Source organism: Hippocampus comes, unplaced genomic scaffold (genome assembly GCF_001891065.2).
Source record: "Hippocampus comes isolate QL1 unplaced genomic scaffold, H_comes_QL1_v1.1 scaffold501, whole genome shotgun sequence".
Classification (NCBI taxonomy): Eukaryota; Metazoa; Chordata; class Actinopteri; order Syngnathiformes; family Syngnathidae; genus Hippocampus; species Hippocampus comes.
Window position 1 is genome coordinate 420,436 of NW_017805779.1, and position 23,088 is coordinate 443,523.

Sequence of the window (23,088 nt, forward strand, 5' to 3'; positions counted from 1 at the left end):
GGTCACAGCGACACAATGGCCGAAGCTCAAGTCACCGATTTAGCGATGTGCCGAAGAGGCCCGAATGTCACACGAGCGACAGTACAGGCCATCCTACATAAAGCCACAAATTGTAGCTTTAAATCGAATTTGCCTCCCGGTGAGCGCGCTAATGCATGAGCACATTTGTGTATTTGACGATGATGTCATCTAGTTTGCCTTCACGCACACATAAAAAAAAAAAAAAAAAGTATTTGAAAATGATAAGCGATGTACGGTCGCATCGAGTTAGCATTGGCGCTTTTTTTTTTATTTTTAAAGCCAGTAGTCAACGTTGGCGACAGGGTAGAGGGAATGTAGGCAGTGAAGGTGTGTGTCTGTGTGTGCTAACATGCACGGCTGTTTGCTTCCTCCTCTTACGACGTATGTGCACAGAATCTATGGCAACACATCACTGTGGCCTTCCTCTTTCACTTTCTTTTTTTTTTTTCTTTGTCACACAAACTACAAGAAAACAACACCAAAAAAAAACTGGCTGCAAATTGTTTTCTTGACTTGGTCTTCTCTTTCTCCAAGATAGCGATCATTAAAAAAAAAAAAAAAAATCTATAAAAATATATATTCTTTTATATTTCAGTGGAATAAAGATGCTATTATGTACTGTATGAGTTTCATTTATTATTTTGGATGCGGGAAACAACAAAACTTGTCTGCAAAGTTGAGAAATTGTCAGCAAAATGTCAGGAATGAACAAAAAGACCAAAAATGCTTCTGACTACATCGCAACAGATGACAGTTGCCCAGTGGCTGTTAGCAGTATTAAGATGATGCCAGAGCGAAACATTTCTCAATTCATATCAACATAGTTGCCAAGATAAGATGGCGGCAAGTCATTGAGTCTAAAATGAAGCTTTTCAACACCAAAGCCCTACTTTTGTCTCAGTGAAGCTCCTCGCCACATTTCAAGAAAGCTCCTTGGCATTAACACGACCTGAGACGGCAGCAAAGCACTGCTTTTGTCTTCATGGTAAAATCACTTCAACATAGGTGCTTGGCACCAAAGTGCCACTTGATGGCGCCAAAGCCCAATTGCAGGACTACGCGCCCAAACAAAAAAACAAACAAACGGAACATCACGCGACAAACAAGAACCAAACATCATGCAAACTCGATAGGAGGTGATGACAAAAATTGTGTGGACAACGAGACATCCATTTTTCAAACAAACGGAACATCACACGACTAACAAGAACCAAACATCATGCAAACTCTAGGAGGCGATGACAAAAATTGTGTGGACAACGAAACGTCCACACTAGCGTGTGCGCGCGCGCGCTTTGTGGACTCACTTTATGAGCGGCTCATAATTCGTGATGAACTTTCACACGACTCCCCAAACAGAAGTGAAAGCACTCAGTGTGCGCTCATAAGTAAGCTACCGAATTGCGCGTTTCAGTCGTCATGTCACTTCCACGCACGCACACCTCCTCACAGGGGAGATCTAGTCGGAACCGGTCCGGGAGTAAACGGGGCCCCTTGGTGCGAGATAATGGGCCGATGATGCGACTTAATGAGGCGGAGATGCGCAGGGACAACCTCAGACGCGCTCCTCTCCTCCCCGAGACTTCAGGTGCTCGTCAGGTGAGGAGCAGGACGAGCCCCAGCGGGGAAGAAGCGCTCTTGACTGGAAGCCAAAGGGGAGGAGGAGGAGGAGGCGGAGGCGGCCCGGCGACATGGAAGCCGGCCAGAGCGCGCAGGCGGCGGACTGCATGGCGGGCGAGCACTCGGCCGGCATGTGCGTGCTGGAGAGGGACCGGGAGAGGGCCGAGCTGTCCAGTCCCAGCCCGCCGGCCAAGCAGCGATCCCTGCGGGTGGTGTACGTGCTGAACGACGGGCTGAAAGCGGTGATGGCCAGCAGCCCGGAATCCGGCGCGCTGCAATGTCTGCAGCGGGCGTGCGACGCCGAGAGCGCCCTGCTCACCACCGTCACCTTCGGGAGGCTCGATTTTGGGGAGACATCCGTGCTGGACAGCTTCTACGACGCAGGTACCAAGTCTGCTTTGTGAATCTTGACATGTGTTCACCCGTTGTTGTTGTTTGACGTTCGGCTAAGTCGCTATTAGTCGCAACGTGTTGCAAGCGAATGCTTTTCTTGACTTTCGACATTGAATGAGGCTTTCGCAGGTGTGTTCAAAGGTGCAAAAAGTCCCCACCGCACACGAAATAGCCTCCAGATACTCGTGTGGAGAAAAATATTGAAGTGCAGACCTAACTGAAGTGAAAGTAAACAAGTAGAGGCTCCAAAGTACAAAAGTATACATGCAAGACCTGTTTTGATAACTTAGCACTAAAGGTGGGCAGAGTCCCCCCCCCAAAAAAAAAAAAGTTTTGTTACTTTTCAAGAATATAACTCATGGAAAAATCAAACGCGGTCCTTTTTAGGGAGAGTTGCAAAATGTCTTGTTGTCCGTGCAGACATCGCCGTGGTGGACATGAGCGATGTCTTCCGCCAGCCGTCTTTGTTCTACCACCTGGGCGTGAGGGAGAGCTTCGACATGGCCAACAACGTCATCTTGTACCACGACACCGACCCCGACACGGCCCAGTCGCTCAAGGTCAACCCACGGGCGCCCCTTTTTTTTTTTTTCTCTCGACACAAAACTGCATTTTTTTCTGTTATTTTGCTTTTTGAATAAGCCTTGAAAACTCACTCATGTTTGCGTTGTGCTTTCAGGATATGGTTGCTCAGAAGAACACAGTAAGTGTCTGCGCACGTGACAGTACATGACACTCGCATGCACGCTCATACAATGTCTTGGGCTATTTTTGTGCGCGGCTTTCGCTCCGTCCCAATCACCACTCACGCGCTCTCCTTGAAATAGAATCCCACGAAACATTAGCGGCTGTTCTTCCAAGCAAACGGTTTTCATGTCTGAATGGTGTTTGTTGTTTTTTTTTTTTTTTTTTTTTTTTAATAGAAGGCAGTTCATCTTCCAGGGTTGGGTTTCCCCTGGGTCCAGCTGCCTCCTGAGTACAGAGGCTCTGGCAATAAAGTAAGTTACAATCGAGCAGCAAAAGCATGCGGGGAGATTGTGCTCTGGAACAGTGACGGAGGAGGAACAGGAAGTTGCATTGGCCTCCTTGGGCACAAAAAAAAAAATGTGCAACTCGCAAAATGCTGAAAGGCCAAATGTGAACTTGCGGTATTTAACTGTCCAGTGTGCTGACAAACCACAGAAACCTCGTCGCCTGATCTTGTTCTAACATAGTCTGACCCGCTCCTGTTCCGGTCAGTCGGGAATACGGCATTGCCTTACGTTTGACTTGGTTCTTTCTTGAGCGTTTGTGCTCACATTTGGCGTTGTTGGCATGACGCTGACCAACTGTCACACTCATGACTCTTATTGTATTCCTTACCACCCCCCCCCCCCCACATGCACCCTGCCTTGCTAATTACTATCCAGCAGACCCTCAGAATTGGTCTGTCTTCTGTTTTTGTGGGTCTACTTTTTTTTTTTTTTTTTTTTGGGGCAGGGGGTGCAGAGTGCAGTCTGTATGTGTATAATGGATTTTGTTGCATGTTGTGGGACAAGAGATGGATGAGAAAATTAGCACTTGAGAGACAACATCCAGATCCTGCTGGGGAGCTTCATCTGATTCTGCCGCGGCTTACAAACTCCAAGGCTGCCTGGCGTTCACCTTTTTTTTATTTTTTTATTTCTGCAGAAAGCTTTGGTGACAAACACAAGGGACAAGTCTCCTTTTAACCCTTTAAGGGACAGCGGTGACTAGAATGGACGGCTATTCACGTGTTGTTTTCTCTTATTTTTAATGTCACCGTTGTGCATGGTTGCCATCCACTGCCATTTTTTTTTTTTTTTAGGCTATTAAAAAAAAAATCCCCCAAAAATCCTGCTGTGGATTGTTATCTGCGTTAAGGTACCGTCTCTGTCGACCTCCAGGCATCCAGCGGCAACTACTACTTCATCCCTTACATCGTGACCCCCAACCATGAGTACACCTGCTGCGAGAGCGACGCCCAGCGGAGGGCCAGCGAGTACATGCAGCCCAGTTGGGACAACCTCCTGGGGCCCCTCTGCGTCCCCCTCATGGACCGCTTCACCAGCCTACTGAAGGATATTCACGTCACATCCTGGTTAGACGCAAACGGGAAAAAAAAAATGCCACGTCTCAATGGATAAATGGTCCTCAAAATCATTGACGGTCAATTATTCCATGCACGTTCAATGCAGATGGTTCTTAGTGTCCACCGTGTCTATTTCCAGTGCCTCCTTTAAGGACACCTTGCTCAACGACATCCGCAAGGCCAGGGAGAAGTACCAAGGCGAGGAGCTGGCCAAGGAGCTCTCCCGCATCAAGCTCCGCATCGACAACACCGAAGTCCTCACGCAGGACATCGTCATGAATTTGCTCTTCTCTTACAGGGACATCCAGGTCTGCTCGCGCCTGCGTGTAACCGAAACCATTCCTAACCAAATCAGACGCGAGTCACGCATCACGTTTCTTTGGTTCGTCAGGACTACGACGCCATGGTCAAACTGGTGCAAACGTTGGAAATGCTGCCGACTTGCGACCTGGCAACACAGCCCATGATCCAGTTCCACTACGCCTTCGCATTAAACAGGTGACGCGGAGGAACGCCCTTTCGCGCACCCCGTAACCCGATAAGCCGTCCACCGTAGTAGCCACCGTCCCCGAAAGTGTTCCGCCGATGTTCTTTTTTCAGGTCGTCTCAAACGTGGCCATGTTTGCAGGAGGAACAGTCCCGGTGACAGGGAGCAGGCTTTACGCGTGATGCTGCACGTCCTGCAGTCATGCGAACACCCGGCTCCCGACATGTTCTGCCTGTGCGGGCGAATCTATAAGGACATTTTCCTGGACTCTGATTGCAAAGACACCAAAAACAGAGACAACGCTATACAGTGGTGAGAATCTACTTCCAGCCCTTAACTCATTCAATCCCAAAGACGTTTTTAAACGTCTTTTCAGACTTGATCTAGAATTGGCTGGCACTGGATGAGTTTTAACAGGAATGTGAATCCATGCGAGATGTATGTTGATGTTGAGGACCCCCCAAGAGGAACAGATGAAAGGAACCGTTTGTTAATGCAGGTACAGAAAGGGGTTTGAGCTGCAGCCGACCCTCTACTCGGGTATTAATCTGGCCGTTCTCCTCATCGTCGCCGGCCAACAGTTCGAGAGCTCCATGGAACTAAGGAAAATCGGTAAGAGGATTTCGGACTTGATATCCAGTCACCAGCCACCAGGTTCAAGTTTTTACACACTACCATCTGGAGACTTCAGATTTTTTTTTTTTTTTTTTTTTTTTTTGCACCGCTAACTGGGGCGTACTTGGCAACGGAGTTGCAGTTTTCAAGGCCGTTATTTGAAACACTTGTTTGATACCAACTACATTGGTGCCTTGATTTTTGAGGAGGGATGACGGTTCCCGGAAGCAAATGATTCCCAGGACTCGTAACAACTTCAAATCGATTTTCAAAAAGACTTGTAGTTTATTTATTCATTTTTTTTTTTTTTTAAATCAAAGGTATTGGGAGTCGCGACTTGGAATTGAAGCGGATTTACATGGGACAGGAGATGAGAGCCAATCTCCTTTCGTCAATGGACGCTACAGCTTTATTTTTGCTTTCAAAACTTAGCTTGTAGCAGACTTGTGCACATACAACAAAGAGGATGCAGAAAAGTGGTTAAGATTGCAAGACTGTCTGTGTCTTATGTGTTGTGTTGTATTATTTTGTTATTTGGACTTCAAGATGGCGCCGCGAGAGTGGCTGCCTTTACAGCAGCTCTTATATTTTGTTCTTCTACTTCTTCCTTTCATAACTTTGCTGCTGCGAATTGGAATTTCTCCATTGTGAGACTAATCAAAGTTTTCTTATCGTATCTTATCTGATCTTATCTTATTGCTGTCGTTTTCAGGTGTTAGGTTGAACAGTCTGTTAGGACGGAAAGGGTCCCTGGAGAAAATGAACAACTACTGGGATGTGGGTCAGTTCTTCACTGTTAGCATGCTAGCTAGCGACATCCCCAAAGCCACCCAAGCTGCCGAGAAACTCTTCAAACTGAAGCCGCCTCTCTGGTAAGATCCGATGTCCTTCTAAGAACCGATCCAGGATTGGATGGTAACGCCTGTACCTGGTTTGGTTTATCGACGGTTTATGGTTTCCCTCTTCGCAGGTACCTGCGCTCGGTGGTGCAGAACCTTCAGCTGATTCAGCGGTTTAAAAAGCAGTTGGTGGAACATTCCCCGCAGCGCGACAGACTCAACTTCTGGATGGACATCATTGTGGAGGCCACGCAGGGAACCACCAACCGGCTACGTTTTCCCGTACGGACGTGAAAACGCACATCCGGCTGGATCCGACACCCCAAAACTGTTCACCGACGTCTTCCTGTTCCAGGTCCTGATTCTGGAGCCCACCAAAGTGTACCAACCCTCGTACGTGTCCATCAACAACGAAGCGGAAGAGAAGAACGTCTCCATCTGGCACGTGTCGCCCGCCGAAACGGTCCGTGGTGTCTTTCCCTCAAGTGAAAGCGAAAGCTTCCTCGTTCTCCTCGGTGACCGTCCGTTGTGTTCGTGTGTTGCAGAAAGGCATCCACGAGTGGAATTTCACCGCCATGTCCATCAAAGGCATCAGGTACGAATGAGAGCCCAGACCTAAGACGTTTGAACCTCGTTTGTAACAGCTTCATGCTAACAGATCATGCGAAATGCCATAGATGGGCGAGTGGAAATTAGCGTAGATGTTGCAGTGGTGACAAAAAAGTTCAAATCTTCACTGGGCAGCTCGAATCTTCCTTCTTGACGTTCTATTGGACCGCATGATCAACCGCGACGTGGTGGGAGTTGATTCCGCTTTTTTTCCCGACAGCATCAGCAAGTTTGACGAACGTTGCTGCTTCCTCTACGTCCACGACAACTCCGACGACTTCCAGATTTATTTCTCCACCGAGGAGCAGTGTGCTCGGTAAGGTAGCCATTTTGTGTTACGGCGAGATTGCGCATTAAACGTGCGAATGCACATCCGCTCAGGTTTTGCTCCATGGTCAAGGAAATGATCTCGGACGGCACCGGCAACGCCGTGGAATTGGAGGGCGAAGGAGACGGAGACACCCTGGAGGTGAGTGCGAAGATTTCCACTGACTGGACTGTCCGGTGGTACCTCGACTTCAGAATTTTTTTTAGATTTGTACTTGTAAGTCAAAGTCGTAGCATACCTGAGTCTTCCGCTGTTTGCACCGCTGCAGTACGAGTACGACACCGACGAGACGGGCGACCGGGTGGTGCTGGGTCGAGGCACCTACGGGGTGGTGTACGCCGGGAGGGACGTCAGCAACCAGGTCCGAATTGCCATCAAGGAGATCCCGGAGAGAGACAGCAGGTGGGTGATGCGCCAAGCGGTCGCGGCAAACAACAAACACCGCTCAGACTCAAGTTGACTTTTTTTAATGGACAAAAAATCCTCCAAACTGGAATTTAGCGCTAACCAGGGTGGCAAAAGACCGCACAAAATCAAAATTGACGATTGTTATCTTTGTAAAGGAGAAGCTGAAATGCTCTTGTTAGCATGTAGCATCAGCAATTTCTGGGTCAGCAGAAGAACCGTTCGCGGTCGACGCGGTTTGTGCCATTGACGATTACCATTTTTGAGTTTGATACTTTTTCTGTTATGGGGTTAGCACGGATGCATTTTTTTTTTTTACGCTTGAAATGCAGAGCACGTCGATAGAGCTCATGTTAGCTAGTGTGCTAGCAATTCGTTTTAGCTAAATTATCCAAAGACAATCCACAAAGCTAATGATTTCGAAGTAGCTACCATCTTTTCTTGACGAAAAAAAAAATCTTTACTGATCATCAGTAAACGTGAAGAAACACACTTTTTTTTTTCTTCTTTTTTCAATCAGGTACTCGCAGCCTCTTCACGAAGAGATCGCCCTGCACAAATACCTCAAGCACAGGAACATCGTCCAGTATTTGGGCTCAGTTTCAGAGAACGGATACATCAAGATCTTCATGGAGCAAGTCCCTGGAGGTGTGTGAGCCTGTGTGTGTGTGTGTGTGTGTGTGTGTGTGTGTGTGTGTGTGTGTGTGTGTGTGTGTGTGTGTGTCACAAGAGAGAAAAAAAAATCGAAGTCACTGTTTGGTTCTTCCTCCAGGGAGCTTGTCGGCATTGCTGCGTTCCAAATGGGGTCCCCTGAAGGAGGCCACCATCATCTTCTACACCCGGCAGATCCTGGAGGGCCTTCGCTACCTGCACGAGAACCAAATCGTCCACAGGGACATCAAGGTCCGACGATGAGAAGTCTTTTTTTTTTTTTATACATATTTTTTTGAACTCATGACTCACGTTTTCCTTTTTTGCCAGGGTGACAACGTGCTGGTCAACACCTACAGCGGCGTTCTGAAAATTTCCGACTTTGGGACTTCCAAGCGGCTGGCGGGAGTCAACCCTTGCACCGAGACCTTCACGGGTAAATTTGTGAAATTGCGCTCAAGTCGAATGGAATTTGATTGACGGTTGAAGCCGAACATCGTTTCGGCGCATTTTCCGTGACTCGCTATCTATGGAAACCGCTTCGAGGTAGCATGCTGGAGTATGCGCGCTCACGCGGTGACATTCGGCGACCATCTGGCGTCCTCCGTCGGTCGGAGCCGTGTGCAATTAGATTAGCTAATCAAGCAGAGGCAGAACTGTGTTGATCTTTCATTAGTTAGGCGTATCCGTGTGCGTCCTTATTGCCTCCATCTCGCTTTTATTGTCCCCCTGTCGTCGTCTCAACTGTTAAAGTCACTCTGTCGGGGAAATTCCACATCTACCGAAGACAAAACAAACGAGGATAAAACTGTATGTCTCTACGTGCAGGCACTTTGCAGTACATGGCCCCGGAGATCATCGATAAGGGTCCCCGGGGGTACGGAGCGCCGGCCGATATCTGGTCCCTGGGATGTACCATCATAGAAATGGCCACCGGGAAACCTCCCTTCCACGAGCTGGGCGAGCCGCAAGCCGCCATGTTTAAGGTCGGCGACCGCTTTGACCTCCTTCGGGGTTCGAAGGAAGACCGTAAAAGATTTAACGGACCCTTATTTACGTTCTCCCACGCGAAACATACACAGGTGGGCATGTTTAAGATCCACCCGGAGATCCCGGAGTCTTTGTCGCTGGAGGCCAAGTCGTTCATCCTGCGCTGCTTCGAGCCCGACCCTCACAAGCGGGCCTTGGCCTCCGACCTGCTGAGGGACACGTTTGTGCGACACAACGCCAAGGGCAAGAAAAGCAAGATCGCTTTCAAACCGTCAGGTGCGGCGCCATTTTCGCGCACGCTTAAATTAATCCAAAATTTATTCTCACAGTTCAGTTGTATTTCACTTTGGACTCCAATGCATTTTCATTTACTCAAATGTCCACCCCCCGCCCCTCCCCTGCATTTTGCCAGACTACATCCACGTTTCGCTGCCGGTGCAGCTGCAGTGCGAGGCGACGGGGAGCAGCAGCAGCGAACACGGCTCCATGAGTCCCGACTGCGACTCCAAACACGACGTCTTCTTCCAGAAAAAGAAAAGCTCCGGCTCGGAGAATCTGCTCAAGCCGCCCAACTCCAACTACCTGAGGTGTGCGACGCTTCCATACGCACGCGCGAGTACCACTCCGAACTCAAGCAGACATTCCCATCAACTCTGCCATCCACTTTTAGTCTCTCTATCTAATCCTAGTGACATATAGTGACAGGTCGAACAATTCAATACTCTTCCACTAGATGGCAGCAGGTACAATTTTGTTTATCCACCTGTTGACATTCATGCAACAGATGCCTGGCCAAAAGGGTTTGCGACCGCCGATAGATGCCACCGGGTGGCGGCAAAGCACTACCTTTGTCGAAATGAAACGACTCAACTCACTCCGACGTAGTTCCCGGGCACCGAGATGCCGCACGATGACTTTTGCCTTCCCCGATTCAACGTAGCGCCCTCGGCAGCACGGTGGTGCCAAAGCACTACTTTTGTCTAAACAAAGCTCCTCAACTCATTTTGACGCGGTTCCCTCGACGCCAAGTTTGGTCGAAACGCGGAGCGAGATAAATGTCACTCAGCGGAACCTTCCTAGCTTGGCGGCGATAACATTGCGCCTGTTCCTGACGTCAAAACAATGTGAATGAATGTGTGTGTGTGTGTGTGTGTGTGTGTGTGTGTGTGTGTGTGTGTGTGTGTTTGGGTGGCAGGTGGCCTTATTGTGGTCCCAGCATGCACCGCTACCTTTTACAGCCCTCATATAATGAAGCTTGATTACTTTACAAGCGGCTGCTAATGGCTTAGCATACACGCACACACATACTCGCATATACGTGTGTGTGTGTCTGTGTGTGTGTGTGTGTGTGTGTGTGTGTGTGTGTGTGTGTGCGTGTGTGCGCGCGTGTTGACTCCGCTGCGCACACACCGTAGCCAGGAGAGGCTTGCATCTGCAAACGTAAATAAATTAAATCAAATTAAAAAAAACTGTACCGAGCCGACGGTGTTTATTTGTGCGCGTGTGTGCGCGGCAGCGTTCCAGACGAGGGTTCGGTGTCGGAGGACCGCAGCGGGGCCCCCCCCTCGCCAGAGGACCGGGACGGCGGCCTCTTCCTGCTCAAGAAGGACAGCGAGAGGAGAGCCATTTTGTTCAAGGTCCTCAACGAGGACCAGGAGAAGGTCATCTCCAACCTGAAGGAGAACTACATCCAGGTGCGCACGTGCAAACGTCTTCCTGAAACGCCAACATGAATCCTATCGCTCGTTTGAAGTTGATTTGACGCTCGCTCTCCGTCCGGCCGCGCTTCAGGGCAGCGAAGAGCTGCAGCTGTCGGTGGAGCACATCAAGCAGATCATCTGCATCCTGCGAGACTTCATCCATTCCCCGGAGAGGCGCGTCATGGCCGCCACCATCTCCAAGCTCAAGCTGGACCTGGACTTTGACTCCACCTCCATCAACCAAATCCAGCTGGTGCTCTTCGGCTTCCAAGATTCGGCGAGTCCGGCGTCGTCTGCCGCCGTTGCTTCCGTTGACTTGAATAGAACGGAAAATGCGTGACTGAGTCGCGAGCTTCATTTACACACAAGCGGTGCTTCGGCGCCGAGGAAGGGATATTTGACGTCTATGGCAGTCAATGGCGGCGAATTAAAATCAGGCCGGTTCTTGACATCAGTACTCGCCGAGCCAACCATCGGTTTTATGAAAATATCTTTTGCTTGTGTCAGGTGAACAAGGTGCTGAGGAATCATCACATCAAACCTCACTGGATGTTCGCCATGGACAACATCATCCGCAGGGCCGTGCAGGCCGCCATCACCATCCTCATCCCAGGTGGGATCAGTTTTCGACCGTTGGACGGTTTCCATTCGAGCGGTTCGGAAACGTGATCCGATTCGTCCCGTTTCCGCAGAGCTGCAGACGCACTTCGGCCCGGCGTCGGAGTGCGAGGGCGCCGAGAAGGAGGACGAGGTGGACGAGGAGGAGGCCGACTTCGGTCCCGTCTTGGCGCCGGCCGCCACCGAGCCGGGGAACCCCGCCGACCCGGCGCTGCATTCGACTGTGGCCGCGCTGCACCCGGCCCACGCCCACGAGCACCAACGCTTGCATCACCACCAGATGGGGGCGCAGTTGGGCCGCCTCAAGCAGGAGACCAGCAGGTACAAATATGACAGGAGTATTTTTCATGTTTGGAATATGGATATATATTTTTTTGATAAAGGTATCAACTTTTTTTTCCCTCCTGACAATTAATCTGAAAATAAAAGAAATGCTTCTTTGTCAGAATGAAGTCGTATTATGACAAGAATTGACTCCTATTTTTTTTTCAATACCAAAAAGAGTTTTTCATGAATAAAGATATATTTCCCCGAAAATAAAAGGCACATTATTTCTGTATTAAAGTCATATTTCTTCAGAACATCGTTCTATTTTTTTGTTGTTAGAGAATAAAGGGCATGTTTTCCAGGCTGACAGCAATTGTTTTTTTAACAAAATGGTTTACAACTAGCTTTGAAAAACATAACAGTTCTTTTCAAATCATTCCCACAAAAAAAAATCAAATATAATATCATGATAATATTTGACGTCGATTTTTGCTTTAGTTTTCCATGCACTTTTTTTTTTTTTTTTTTTGACAAGTTTAGTGTGGAAACGCACCCGTAGGAAATTGCTTTCCAGACCTCACTTCCTGCAAGTGCGACTTTTGTTTGTTGATGTGACGCAGGCCGAGGGAGTGTCAGTTGGTGGAGCGTTTGCCACTTGAGGTTGCGTAAGACACACACCGTCAACATTCCACCTCGAGTGTGTGTGTGTGTATGTGTGTGTGTGTGTGTGCAAAGTCAGAATGTGCCCACACATGAGATGACGAGATTGTTTTGAGAGCTTCCAACAGCTCGTAACGTGTCGTTTTTGTTGCGCTAAGTCATCAACACGGGTACTAAAAAGAAGAGTTAAAATTCATTTTTACTTTTATACTACTTTTTTTTTGGGGGGGGGGCCTTGGGGGGGGCGCTTTCAGTAAAATTTAGTTGAATAAGAACAGGAGCTTTTTCCACTTCTGCCCCCGCACGAGCACACCCTGCACACATTGCTGTGGCACAAAAGATGTCATCACTGTACAAAGTCTGGTGTCGCGTCGCTGCCTCAATGATTGACTTTGAGCTCTCCTGCCCCCCCCCCCCAACCCCCATGCCCCCGACAGGCTTCTGGAGGAACTACTCCACAAGGAGCGAGAGTACCAGCAGGTCCTGAAGGCCACGCTGCAGCAGCGCACGCAAGACCTGGACCTGGTTCGAGTCCGTCACAGACCGCCAGGTGAAAGCCCGACATTTCGCTTTAGCTCAAGATGGTCCAAACTTGTTCTTTGAAGGGCCACATACAGAAAAAAAAACAGACAGGTTGTTATTTAAGACACAAAAACAATCTAGTGGGGATAGGGACCAAACACAGTCATACTTTGTGTATTTAAAACAAGCAAACGACTTCTTACGAGTGATGCCCCCACTAGCTTCATGCTAACACATAATGAAGAACCCAATTGACTGGCTAGAATTATTAGCAAGGCTGTAGTTTCTGTTTTTAAAATCCACAAAGCTCCTCTTAACTGATATTTGATTGTTTTCTGGAGACATTTCACCTCCGTCCATCTTCCACATTCCGGCGGACCACGAGCCGGACAAGCAGCTCACCGATTGGCTGAAGGAACAGGGGGCGGACCCAGACACTATCGATAAGGTGACAACAGCGTTTGGAACTGTCGCGAATAGTAACAATACGGGATGAACTCACACCCCAGTAAAAGGTTACGTTTTGATATTGCAAAAATGGCAGCGAGACGAAACTCCTCAAATCACTTCGACATAGTTCACGGGTGTCAACATTGCTGTCTGTCCGTGTAGTTTGCGCTTGAAGAATACACACTGACCGACGTCCTGAACGACATCACCAAAGATGATTTACGCTGTCTCCGACTCAGGTAAAACGAAATTTGCACGCCCATTCAAAAAATAAAAATAAAATAAAAATTCCTTGCCAAAGCCCCGCCTTTTTCCTTCCTGCATCCTCAGGGGCGGCGTTCTGTGCCGAATCTGGCGGGCCATCCAGAGGCACCGGGAGCGAGCGAGGCTGAGGGGAGACGAGCGCTCGGAGGACGAAGCGTGATGCTCGCCAACGTAAAATTCCCCAAAGTGCCTTTGTGCCCTTTAGTGTTTTTTTTTTTGCTGCTCAATTTGACCAAAGCGCTTTGGCGCAGGCACGCCGCTCTGCGTTGATGCAATAATTGATATATCGGAAGAAAATGAGCTTTGCTGCACTGTTACAGAAAAAAAGGAAACCCGCCAATTGAGCTCAAATCTATCGAAAGAAATGAAAGTCGTCAAAATAAATCGCTTATCGATCTCACGTCGATGTTTGTCGCAGTCACCGTCAAGCTAGTAAAGAATTTCATCGTGTCGCCTTTTGTCTTACCGTTTTAAAAACCGAAACTTTCCTTTTCTGCAAAATGTATCGCCCATTAAAGCACGCCACTGCTGTTTTATTTATGAAATGTTTTCAACCCAAGACCAAACTTGCTGCGATTTGCTCTTTATGTAAAGATGATGTCATCCATCAGCTTCTACAATAACTCTTTTTTTTTTTTGGTTTCCCCCCGCCCCCCATGTTCTCTTTTTGTGTGCCTCTGTTGTTATTTGTATGCTTTGCAATAAACCTGGAAGATACGTGCACCTGGTTTCCCTTTTCGGGCTTTTTGTGATTCTTTATCAGAGGTACCAAAAATATTAACACTCTATTAAAAATGAAATACAGATTAAAGACAAAGACTGGTAAAATTAGAAGTACTCATTCAACTTTTACTATGATTAAAAAAAATACAGTGAAAGGTAGTTAAATTCAGGTATAAAAGTAAAAAATTGTGATGAGGGTGATAAGGATCGAGCTTCAAACAGCAAAATGTAATCGTTTACAAATGCCAAGACGAGGCTATGGCCTGACAAAATCAAGCTCCTCCACTCACTTCAACATAATTCCAAAGCAATATTTGAGACTAATCCAAAATCTGGAAAAGAAAGACTGAAGTTGTTGGAAAAAAAATAGTCCTGCGAGTCGCAAATATTTGCACTTGTTACCTCCCACCACTGGATTTTGTCGTCCTTAATCCCGATGACGTGCGCGATATTGCTCAAACTGGTCCATTTCCCATCACGTGCGCCTTATCAGAACGCTTCCGACGTCGGCTTTAGAGTGAGTGATTTAGATAAACGAAGCAGCAGTGTTTACGATCTCAAGTGCCTCCGGCTCACGTCACAAGACGTCAAACTTTCCCTTTGATAAATCAAGCGGGAGATGAAAGGAGCAAATTTCCCTGACGTGCGTGGAGTTAATGTATACAGTTTGCAGTGTGGACGTCCTTTGGAAAATTGGATTTTATCCAGTCAACTCGTCTGGTAGAACAGCTGAACTTGATTTGAGCCAAATCGGAGGTTGTTGTGTCCTGACACTCATCTAACATCAATTTGAATGTGATTGGCTAATACTGCCACCGAATGATTTTGGTCACATTTTTGGGGGGTACTACAAAAAAATTGTATTTGAAGTGGGGTGTGTAGACTTTCTACATCCACTAGAGGTGAGCCAGTTACATTTTTTGTTAGAGTTGAGCAGAATGTGCAACGCCTACATGGAGTCAAATGCTGTCATCCCAAACCTAGTTTCAATCCAGATCTGACCCATATTGCCCAGATGTGAATGCTCGGCCATTTTTTTTTTTTTTTTTTTGGTAGTACTTGAATCTAACAGAGCTAACATGCACATTTGTGGAATGTGTGAGGAAGCCAAAGTACCCAAGAAGGCCTGATCCCGGATTTGAACCCACTCCCTCTGTACTGTGAGGCAGACATGGCAAACCACTAGGCACGGAAAATTTACATTTTGCCATTATTTTGAAAATGGTTCATGAGTGAATGAGTGACTACACAACGGCTATTAAAGCGACCCGTCCTCTGCATTTTTTCATCTCAATCCAATCTCAAACATTAACCAAGACAAAGTTGTGTTGAAGCGGAGTTCACCTGAGTGTCATGAGACGTCATCATGTTTACAAGTTGAGGCAGGGCCCGCGCAGGACGCCCACTCTCCTCATTACGTCATCACGCCTCATTTCCACTGGACTCAATCCAGAGCAATCGAGAGATACAGCTGTCATTAATCACTGGCAAAAAAGATGAAAATTTTATTTATTTATTTTTTTTGTTGTTGATATTTTTGGGCAACGTCTGAATTCTCACATTCCTAAAAAAAATATTTCAAAGCTGCTCATCTGTTACTCAGCACCAGAATCTGTTTTTTTCTTCTTCATTAAATACGACTTCCGAATCAGAATTAAATCGTTACTCGCTGTATTTTTCCCGAAGTAAAGACGTCACAGTTGAACAAATCACGATTTGCTCATTTGAAAACAATCTTTTGAACCACGAAACGCAGCCTTTGTTACACAGTCGAATGCGATATTTACATCGTCAATGTTTCATTTGATTTTTTTTCTTTTCAAACAATGGACGTCAGTAATTCAGTGAGAAAAAAAAAACAACAGAGCTGGAGCAGTTTACAAATCTCGAACCTGGATGAAAACGTGTTAAGCTAGAAAAGGTGAAGCTAAAAATGTCATTTACTGCCACACTGATCCAATTCGCTCCTTTAAAAAAAAAATGTTTTTTTCCTTTATCTCCCTCAACAAGGAAACGCTATGCCGCTGTCAGCAACGCAAATGCAGGTCCGATGTGTTAATGACTTACGATTCACATTTTTTTTTTGCTTTGTTTGAGCCCTCTGACGTCTGCAGTTTAAAAATAGATTCCAATTGAGGTGTCAGGTGATTCAGACATTGTTTATCTTGGCGTGCATTCCCCCCCCCCCACAGGAGAAAGTACAGTCCTGACACCCGCCCACCTCACTGAAGATGATCATTGCTCCCGCTTGGCTGCACATGCCATTGCACAAGCGCCGGCACTCCTCCCCATGGCGTGGGAAAGCCCGGCAAAGTGAGCGATCCTATTTAAAGGTGCGAGGTGGCCGCTCTCTCTCACACATTTCCACCAAGCACCCCTCAAGGCAACAAAAAAACGACAACACCTGCCAGAAAAAGAAGCATGGAAGGCCGCGCCGTTTATCTCCTCACTGCACTCCTCATCCTCACCACCTTCACCACCAGCACGCATTCAGGTGAGGTTGTTGTTTTTTTGTAAAATCACAAATAACTTTTCGAGCAGCTAATCAACAACGTACCCGTCGCAATGTGTGTTTTTTTTTGCAGCCAGCTGCTGTTTGAGGTACATCAAGAAGAAGTTGTCATGCCAACTGGTGTTGGACTACAGCTTGCAGTCCATGGGCAAGTTCTGTGATATGAACGCTGTCATGTGAGTTTATTTCATGGCACAAAACAGTCACACACACACGTGCCGATGGGTTCACCAACAAGCCGGTGTTCCTCCAGGATGCTCATTCTCATGCTGGCTCCTGTTTTTTTTTTTTTTTTCAGCTTTCACCTCCCTGGAAGGGTTTTGTGTGCCGGTGTTCCTCCCGGATGCTCACTTTCTTGCTGGGTCCCGTTTTTTTTTTTTTTTTTCAGCTTTCACCTCCCTGGAAGGTTTTTGTGTGCCAACCCCAATCTGAGCTGGACCCAGCGAGTGAGGCGGTGTATCGAGTGAGTGTGACTCGGTGTCAGACGGTTTTGTGTCTTTCTTGAAGTCATATCCGTGTCTAATCAATGTTATTTTTGTGTGCGTGTGTAGCGAGCGCAAGAGCAAGAGCGAATCGGCCCTCATCCAGCAATCTAACAGCACAGCAGCAGCATAAACTCGAACAACTGCATTTTGTTTCGTTCTCCATTCAATTATGCTTCGCTACTTTGGATTTGATTTGAACACAAATGTAAGCTCTGTTTTATAAACAGCCAAGAGTAGTATTGTAAATACGCATGTACAGTACAAGCTTTGGGAAGTTCTCGCATTTTCATTTTTTTATGGTTGATGGTGAAAGCACGACCCATTGAGTTCTCAAATGTATCGCATGTTGGGTAGCTTTGGTTGCCTGTTTTATTTATTAAAGAGTTTGATTTTTAATATCATGTAACGTCGTGATTATTTTGGGTTGACAATTCATTTGAAAGAAAAATTTGCATCTGTCATGTATTTTTCATTGCACCTGGCTCACCGTCGAAGAAGAGTCAACGAGAATGAATGGAAGACAGTTGGAGAGGGAGAGCTCATGTGCTGTAACGTGTGTTAGGTTGAAAAGCGATGATCAAAAAAAATGTTTGCTCAGGACAGCCTTATAATACACAAGTGACGGCATATTGTTAAGAAGGGGACACTTTAAGAACGACTGCGGAGCGTTCCTTTCTATCGGCGTGATCGTAGTCGTTCGCAGTGGTTGCTAACGGCTAGTTAGCTAAAGCTAATTACGTCACTCTTCCAGAAGAACCCACAGTGCGTGGTTAGCATAGCCGGCTATTTAGCCACAGCTCGCCATGTTCGTAGCTTGTTAGCTGGACTAGCTAATGTTGGGAGCTACGTCAGAGGAGTGAACAAGGACTTTGGACACCCAAGGAATTTGACTGCTCTTGATTACAAACACTTCAAAAATGTGGAGCGTTCGTGTTGGAATACAGCATCATTCGGCAACGTGAGTGTCTTCTCAAACGTGAGTACACATTTACTTTGACGAGGACGCCACCTGCTGGACGTCGTGAGAACAGGCCTGCAACGTGTCTTTTGGGTTTGGGTTTTCGTTCAGAAAATGTCGACATTGATCGGAAAATATTGGTTGTGCTCTGGTATAATTGGTAAAACAAATTACAGTGGTTTTCTAAGAAGTCATCTGATAAACTGAGTAAATGTTTTTACTCCAATTTGAATGTCTGTTACCCCCCGCCCCCGTTTTATAAGGTGACTTAATTGTATTTTTCTGTTCTCTCAATCGTAAATTTTATAACTAAAATTAATTAGATATTTTGTGTATTTTGGGCACAAGTAGTCAATCGTTGAGCTCTGGAATTACAACAGGAGTATTTTTTTAAGTATTCTTTCGTCTTCACTCTCTCAATCGCACAGTTCACCAAATAAGAGGGACAGCCTTTTTGCATCAAGCTATTTATTTATCCACACCAAGTCCAAGTTTACTGTGAAACTGACAAAACACAAAAAACAATTGCGCATTGTACGTTTGAACACCAAAATGTTCCACTAAACCATATATTAATAAACATTTTCTTAGTCGAGGGACATGAAGGCTCTCTTTATAGGCATTATATCAAAATTAGGCTTGTGAACTTGCCATGTCACTCCAGACTAAGGGAATAGAAAAGCCAGGGCTCCATCCGCCTTCATTACCTTCTCCTTATCATGTTCATCATCCTTTGTCCTCCACGGTTAGGAGTAATAATTCGCCATCGGCGTTGTCTGTGGACTGCAAAGCCTGCCGCAGCTTCTCCCAGAAAAGTTCAGTGCACTGGGCCGCCCGGGGCCAGCTCAAGAAGGTCCGCTTGTTCACCATCTTCCTCATGCGGTAGTAAGGAGACAGCTCCCAGATGGGAATGTCCTCCAGGAAGACCAGGATGAGAACGTCCTTGTGCTCATCAAACAGGCGGAAGCTGTCAGGACAGAGATACGTGAAAATCTTCCCTGTGTCATGGTTATGAGCAGAGATGGCAAAAGAACTCACGCTCGTCTCTTAAGTAGAAGTAGGGAAAAAAAACAAAAAAGCATAGTTCTTACCCGGCCACCTGAATCTCTCTTGAGCACCACTCACTCTCCAGGTATTTGCGACTGATGACGCAGATGGTTTTTCTGCTGGCGTAGATGGCCTCCGTGATGTTGTCCATGATGGGTTTCCCTGTCGGGTGAATTAAAAATTAGCGCAACAGCGACACCCTATGGAGCAAAGGTGATACTACAACGCATTCCTCACCTGGCTCAAAGTCTCGGTGGTGCAGGCACAACCTCCAGCCCTGCTCTTCCTCAAGTTTGGGCAGCAGCTCCCTGTAGACCCAGTCCTCGTCGTGGGCGTTGAAAGAGACAAAGGCGTCATAGAGACAGTTTGGTTGCCTGTCCCTGTATTTCCTCTCATACAGTCGAGCCAGCAAGAGGTGATAGGCGTAAGCCAGCTGCCATCGCAGGAAGTGATAGGTGAATGCCGTCAGCTGAAACAGGAGGATGGCGCACGTGGTGGAGACGTAGTAGATGAACCCCACGTCTACAGAGCAGGATTGGATGTCAAGGTCCAGCAGCTTCATGCCTTTAAGGTTCAGGGGGTAGTTGCAGACAAAGTTGTAAGCGTCATATACTTGGGTTGGCGTTTTGTTCATCCACTGGAGGAACCAGGAGTTGTCGCAGTCGCATAAGAAACCGTTCCCTTGAAGATCCAAATACACCAGAGAAGGAAGGGAGGCCATTTGTTCCACGGTGATGACTGAATACTGGTTCCTCCGGGCTTGTAGGAACTCTAATTTGGTCAGGTTGGCCTCCTTGAGGAAATCTAGCGACCGGAGAGAGGTTCTTGAAATGTAGAGGCTCTGGAGGTTGTGGATGGGATCAAACATCCTGGGAGAGATATCCGTGAGCTCATTTGAACTGATGTCAAGCTTCTGAAGCGAAGGCGTGTGCTTGAACGTATCTTGGTGCAAGGAGACAATTTGGGCGTTCCTCATGTCAAAAATGAGAAGGTTGCTCAAACCCTGAAGAAAGTTGCGAGGTAGCTGGGACCTGCCTCTGCCGTGTTGCCCCGCCATGGCCAAAGTCTCCAGTTGAGAAAGGCGGGAGAACGGCGCCTCGGGCAATGCTGAACTGCTCCTGTACTTGATGCGATTGTCCAATAAATTCAACCTTCTTAAATTAATAAGATCGTTGAACACGCCCGCGGTGATCTCGGTCTCTTCGATTTGGTTGGATGGCAGCAGAATGTCGGTGAGCATCGTCAGGCCGACGAAAGAACCGCTTTCAAGCTTTTGGAGTTCATTCCTCTGCATTGATAAGTTCTGGAGAGACCGCAAGCCCTCAAACGCTCCCTTCTCGATGGTGGTAATTCGATTCTCATCCAGTTTCAGCTGCCTGAGATTTGGCAAGTATCTCGTGAAAACGCCGTTCAGTTTCGTGATCCGGTTGGTCTGCAATTTGAGGACCTGAAGGTTGGTCAGATCTTTGAAGACGCACAAATTGATGGTCGATATGTAGTTCCGATAAAGGCCGAGCACCCTGAGTTTGCGCAGCTCTGCAAAGTCATCGCAACCGAGTGAGCTGATGTTGTTGAAGCTCAGGTCCAGTTCGAGAAGTTTCGTCAGATTCCTAACGGCGGGCGGGACCGACGATAGTCTGTTCTGGCTGAGAGTCAAGCTTTTGAGACCTTGTAGGGCTCGGAAGGCGTCGCTGAAAATGTTTTGCATGCGATTGTTGGCTACATCCAACTCGGTGACGGAGGAGCACAACCGAAGCAAAGTGGAATCGAGCAGCTGAAGTCTGTTGCCTCTGAGTTGCAGCTGAGTCAGTGTCGGGATGGTGCAGGACATGTTGAGCAGTTCTCGGAGGTTGCGTTTCATCGCGTTCATCCGGAGCGTGCTGAGCGAAAAGTTGACGCTACGAAAAAGCGCCGCGGCGTCTTTGCGCTCCAAGTGAAGCCCGCCGATATCGAGCGTGGTCAGCCGTTTTAGCCCCGTCCCTTCGCCAATCTCACAGATCAACTTTCGCTTTCTCGGAGCGCCACCGATGTTCAGCCAAGTGAGGTTCTGGAAAACGTCCGCGCTAATAGCAAAGACGTCGATGTTGTTTTGCGACAGATCGAGGTACGCCGGGCCCACCGTGATGTTGGTCAGTTCCCAGGACCGAAAAATGGTGATGTCGATTTTTTTGATGAACAGATACCGCAGATTTGGTAGATGTTGGATCGCGTAGTGAACATTTGTCAGGTGCCGCAGTTTGTTGAACGACAAGTCCAAAACGGTCAAATTCATCAGGGGTTTCAAGGAGGAAGGGATCACAGTTGTGATGGAATTGCTCGTTAGTCGTAGCTCGGTCAGGTTGCTCAAACCTTCAAAAAAATCTCCCAGTTGCGCCAGACGGTTATTATTCAGATTTAACTTTTGGAGTGAGCGCAGGGCGGCGAAGGCACCCTTTTCGATCCGTGAAATGTTGTTGCGCTTCAGGTCCAGCTGCGCCAGGACCGTGTGATTCACGAAATCGCCCACCCGGATGGCGGCTATTTTGTTCACCGCCAAGTCAACGGTTTTGACCGATGCCGGGATGCCCCGAGGGACGGCTCGCAGTTTGTTGGCCGAGCAAATGGCGTTGCCGTTGCTGATTCGACAGTCCTTCAGGATGTATCCGGCGCAACGGTTCACGCTCAGAGAAAAAACAAAACCAAAGATCAACCGCCACAATCGTCCATTTCCGAGCCCATCGTTATCCATCGCGGAAAAATCCGGTCTTGAGCTTTGTGCCAAAAGTATGAATGAAGTTCACTCAGGCAATGACATTTTGAGATTAGCTTCGAAAGGAAGACGTGGAGGGTCTTCAGACTTACCACTAGGCCGGCGAGTATTATCTGCGACTGGTGCCAATGTTCCGCTGCGTGACAGTTTTGTTTGCCCGTGTGAGATTCCTGCTCGCTGCGGCGCGAGTGAGGAAGTGAGAGAGCGTGCAAACCCGGTCGTTTCTTCACTTGGAAGCGGATCACATGGGCAGAGAAGTGAGAACGGTCAAGTTTACTTTCACTTTTCATGACAGGAGACGGTCTGAACCCAGCCGTTCGCGGAATGTCAATTTCATCAGTGAAAGGAAATCCAAAAATGGAAATTTTTGCCACGCACGAGAGATCTGTGCGTTTTCTTTTAATAACAAGAAGAGTGAATTCAATTTGCTTTGGTTTAAAATTGGTTTTCAAGATGTACGGCGGATCATAAAATGCCTGAATCGTTGCGAACATGAGCACAGAGCAAATTTATACGTTATATATATTCAACTTTTTTTGCTATTATTCTGAGCTCGGGCTGTAAAAAAAAAAAAAAAAAAAAAACTACAATAAACGAACAGTCACAGGAAATGTACAGTAGTGCAATCTTGTAATTTTTTCTTGCCAGTCATTCCTGAAAATAAACAGAGGAAGTTGTACGTAATTTTAGTTTCCATAGTAACTGGGAATAAAACAGGAACCCTGAACAATTTACTCAGGTCCCGCTCTTGCGTTGGTTTGAATCTAAGTGTGGCAAAAAGGCTTTTCAAGTTCATCAGTCACTTCCACTTCATTTTAACCGTCAAAGGATCATGTTTTTTTTTTTTTTTTTGTTCTTTTTTTATGCGGCACGAGAACAAGGATTGTTTAAAGAAGGAGAAACGAGAAGCAAGAATAAACAGGAAGTCACGTGAAGTAAGCCGCAATCCCCTCGCAAATCACCCCGTCGACTGACACCACACATCACACCAAAGATAAAATCGACCGTTTTATTTATTTATTTTTTGCCCCCCCCCACCGCCCCCCACACATTTGAAATGTTAATCACTTAAAGTTCATGTAA

At 47.2% G+C, this 23,088-nt stretch overlaps 3 protein-coding genes across 3 annotated transcripts; 2 read left to right on the plus strand and 1 right to left on the minus strand.

Moving 5' to 3' along the window:
* Positions 1 to 1,307: 1,307 nt before the first annotated feature.
* map3k15 (mitogen-activated protein kinase kinase kinase 15) lies at positions 1,308 to 13,931 on the plus strand. Its single transcript, XM_019884739.1, has 29 exons — positions 1,308 to 2,025; positions 2,455 to 2,594; positions 2,714 to 2,737; positions 3,942 to 4,135; positions 4,266 to 4,434; positions 4,518 to 4,624; positions 4,755 to 4,925; positions 5,113 to 5,225; positions 5,941 to 6,100; positions 6,199 to 6,349; positions 6,423 to 6,530; positions 6,613 to 6,662; positions 6,897 to 6,992; positions 7,058 to 7,145; positions 7,273 to 7,406; positions 7,930 to 8,057; positions 8,182 to 8,312; positions 8,391 to 8,496; positions 8,889 to 9,046; positions 9,143 to 9,326; positions 9,463 to 9,637; positions 10,567 to 10,744; positions 10,842 to 11,027; positions 11,258 to 11,363; positions 11,443 to 11,689; positions 12,733 to 12,845; positions 13,159 to 13,265; positions 13,430 to 13,506; positions 13,598 to 13,931. Exons 1-29 carry the CDS (start codon positions 1,713 to 1,715, stop codon positions 13,689 to 13,691), a joined length of 4,008 nt encoding a protein of 1,335 aa, XP_019740298.1. The 5' UTR covers positions 1,308 to 1,712; the 3' UTR covers positions 13,692 to 13,931.
* A 2,553-nt stretch (positions 13,932 to 16,484) lies between these two features.
* ccl20b (chemokine (C-C motif) ligand 20b) lies at positions 16,485 to 17,652 on the plus strand. Its single transcript, XM_019884725.1, has 4 exons — positions 16,485 to 16,748; positions 16,840 to 16,942; positions 17,155 to 17,229; positions 17,318 to 17,652. The coding sequence occupies exons 1-4, from the start codon at positions 16,676 to 16,678 to the stop codon at positions 17,379 to 17,381; spliced, it is 315 nt and encodes a 104-aa protein (XP_019740284.1). The 5' UTR covers positions 16,485 to 16,675; the 3' UTR covers positions 17,382 to 17,652.
* A 1,007-nt stretch (positions 17,653 to 18,659) lies between these two features.
* On the minus strand, positions 18,660 to 22,181 carry LOC109524722 (toll-like receptor 13). The gene is made up of 3 exons (XM_019884774.1): positions 19,494 to 22,181; positions 19,301 to 19,418; positions 18,660 to 19,176 (listed from the first exon to the last, which is right to left on the minus strand). Exons 1-3 carry the CDS (start codon positions 21,982 to 21,984, stop codon positions 18,936 to 18,938), a joined length of 2,850 nt encoding a protein of 949 aa, XP_019740333.1. The 5' UTR covers positions 21,985 to 22,181; the 3' UTR covers positions 18,660 to 18,935.
* Positions 22,182 to 23,088: the final 907 nt, after the last annotated feature.

Bases quoted from the DNA above. Each gene is read 5' to 3' on its own strand.
- map3k15 (XM_019884739.1), top strand. From the start codon at position 1,713: ATGGAAGCCGGCCAGAGCGCGCAGGCGGCGGACTGCATGGCGGGCGAG. The intron at 2,026-2,454 runs GTACCAAGTCTG...TTGTCCGTGCAG, and splicing joins GGACAGCTTCTACGACGCAG to ACATCGCCGTGGTGGACATG. The intron at 7,407-7,929 runs GTGGGTGATGCG...TTTTTCAATCAG, and splicing joins ATCCCGGAGAGAGACAGCAG to GTACTCGCAGCCTCTTCACG.
- ccl20b (XM_019884725.1), top strand. From the start codon at position 16,676: ATGGAAGGCCGCGCCGTTTATCTCCTCACTGCACTCCTCATCCTCACC. The intron at 16,749-16,839 runs GTGAGGTTGTTG...TTTTTTTTGCAG, and splicing joins CACCACCAGCACGCATTCAG to CCAGCTGCTGTTTGAGGTAC. The intron at 17,230-17,317 runs GTGAGTGTGACT...GTGCGTGTGTAG, and splicing joins CGAGTGAGGCGGTGTATCGA to CGAGCGCAAGAGCAAGAGCG.
- LOC109524722 (XM_019884774.1), bottom strand. From the start codon at position 21,984: ATGGATAACGATGGGCTCGGAAATGGACGATTGTGGCGGTTGATCTTT. The intron at 19,419-19,493 runs GTGAGGAATGCG...TTCACCCGACAG, and splicing joins CCACCGAGACTTTGAGCCAG to GGAAACCCATCATGGACAAC. The intron at 19,177-19,300 runs GTAAGAACTATG...CTGTCCTGACAG, and splicing joins AGAGAGATTCAGGTGGCCGG to CTTCCGCCTGTTTGATGAGC.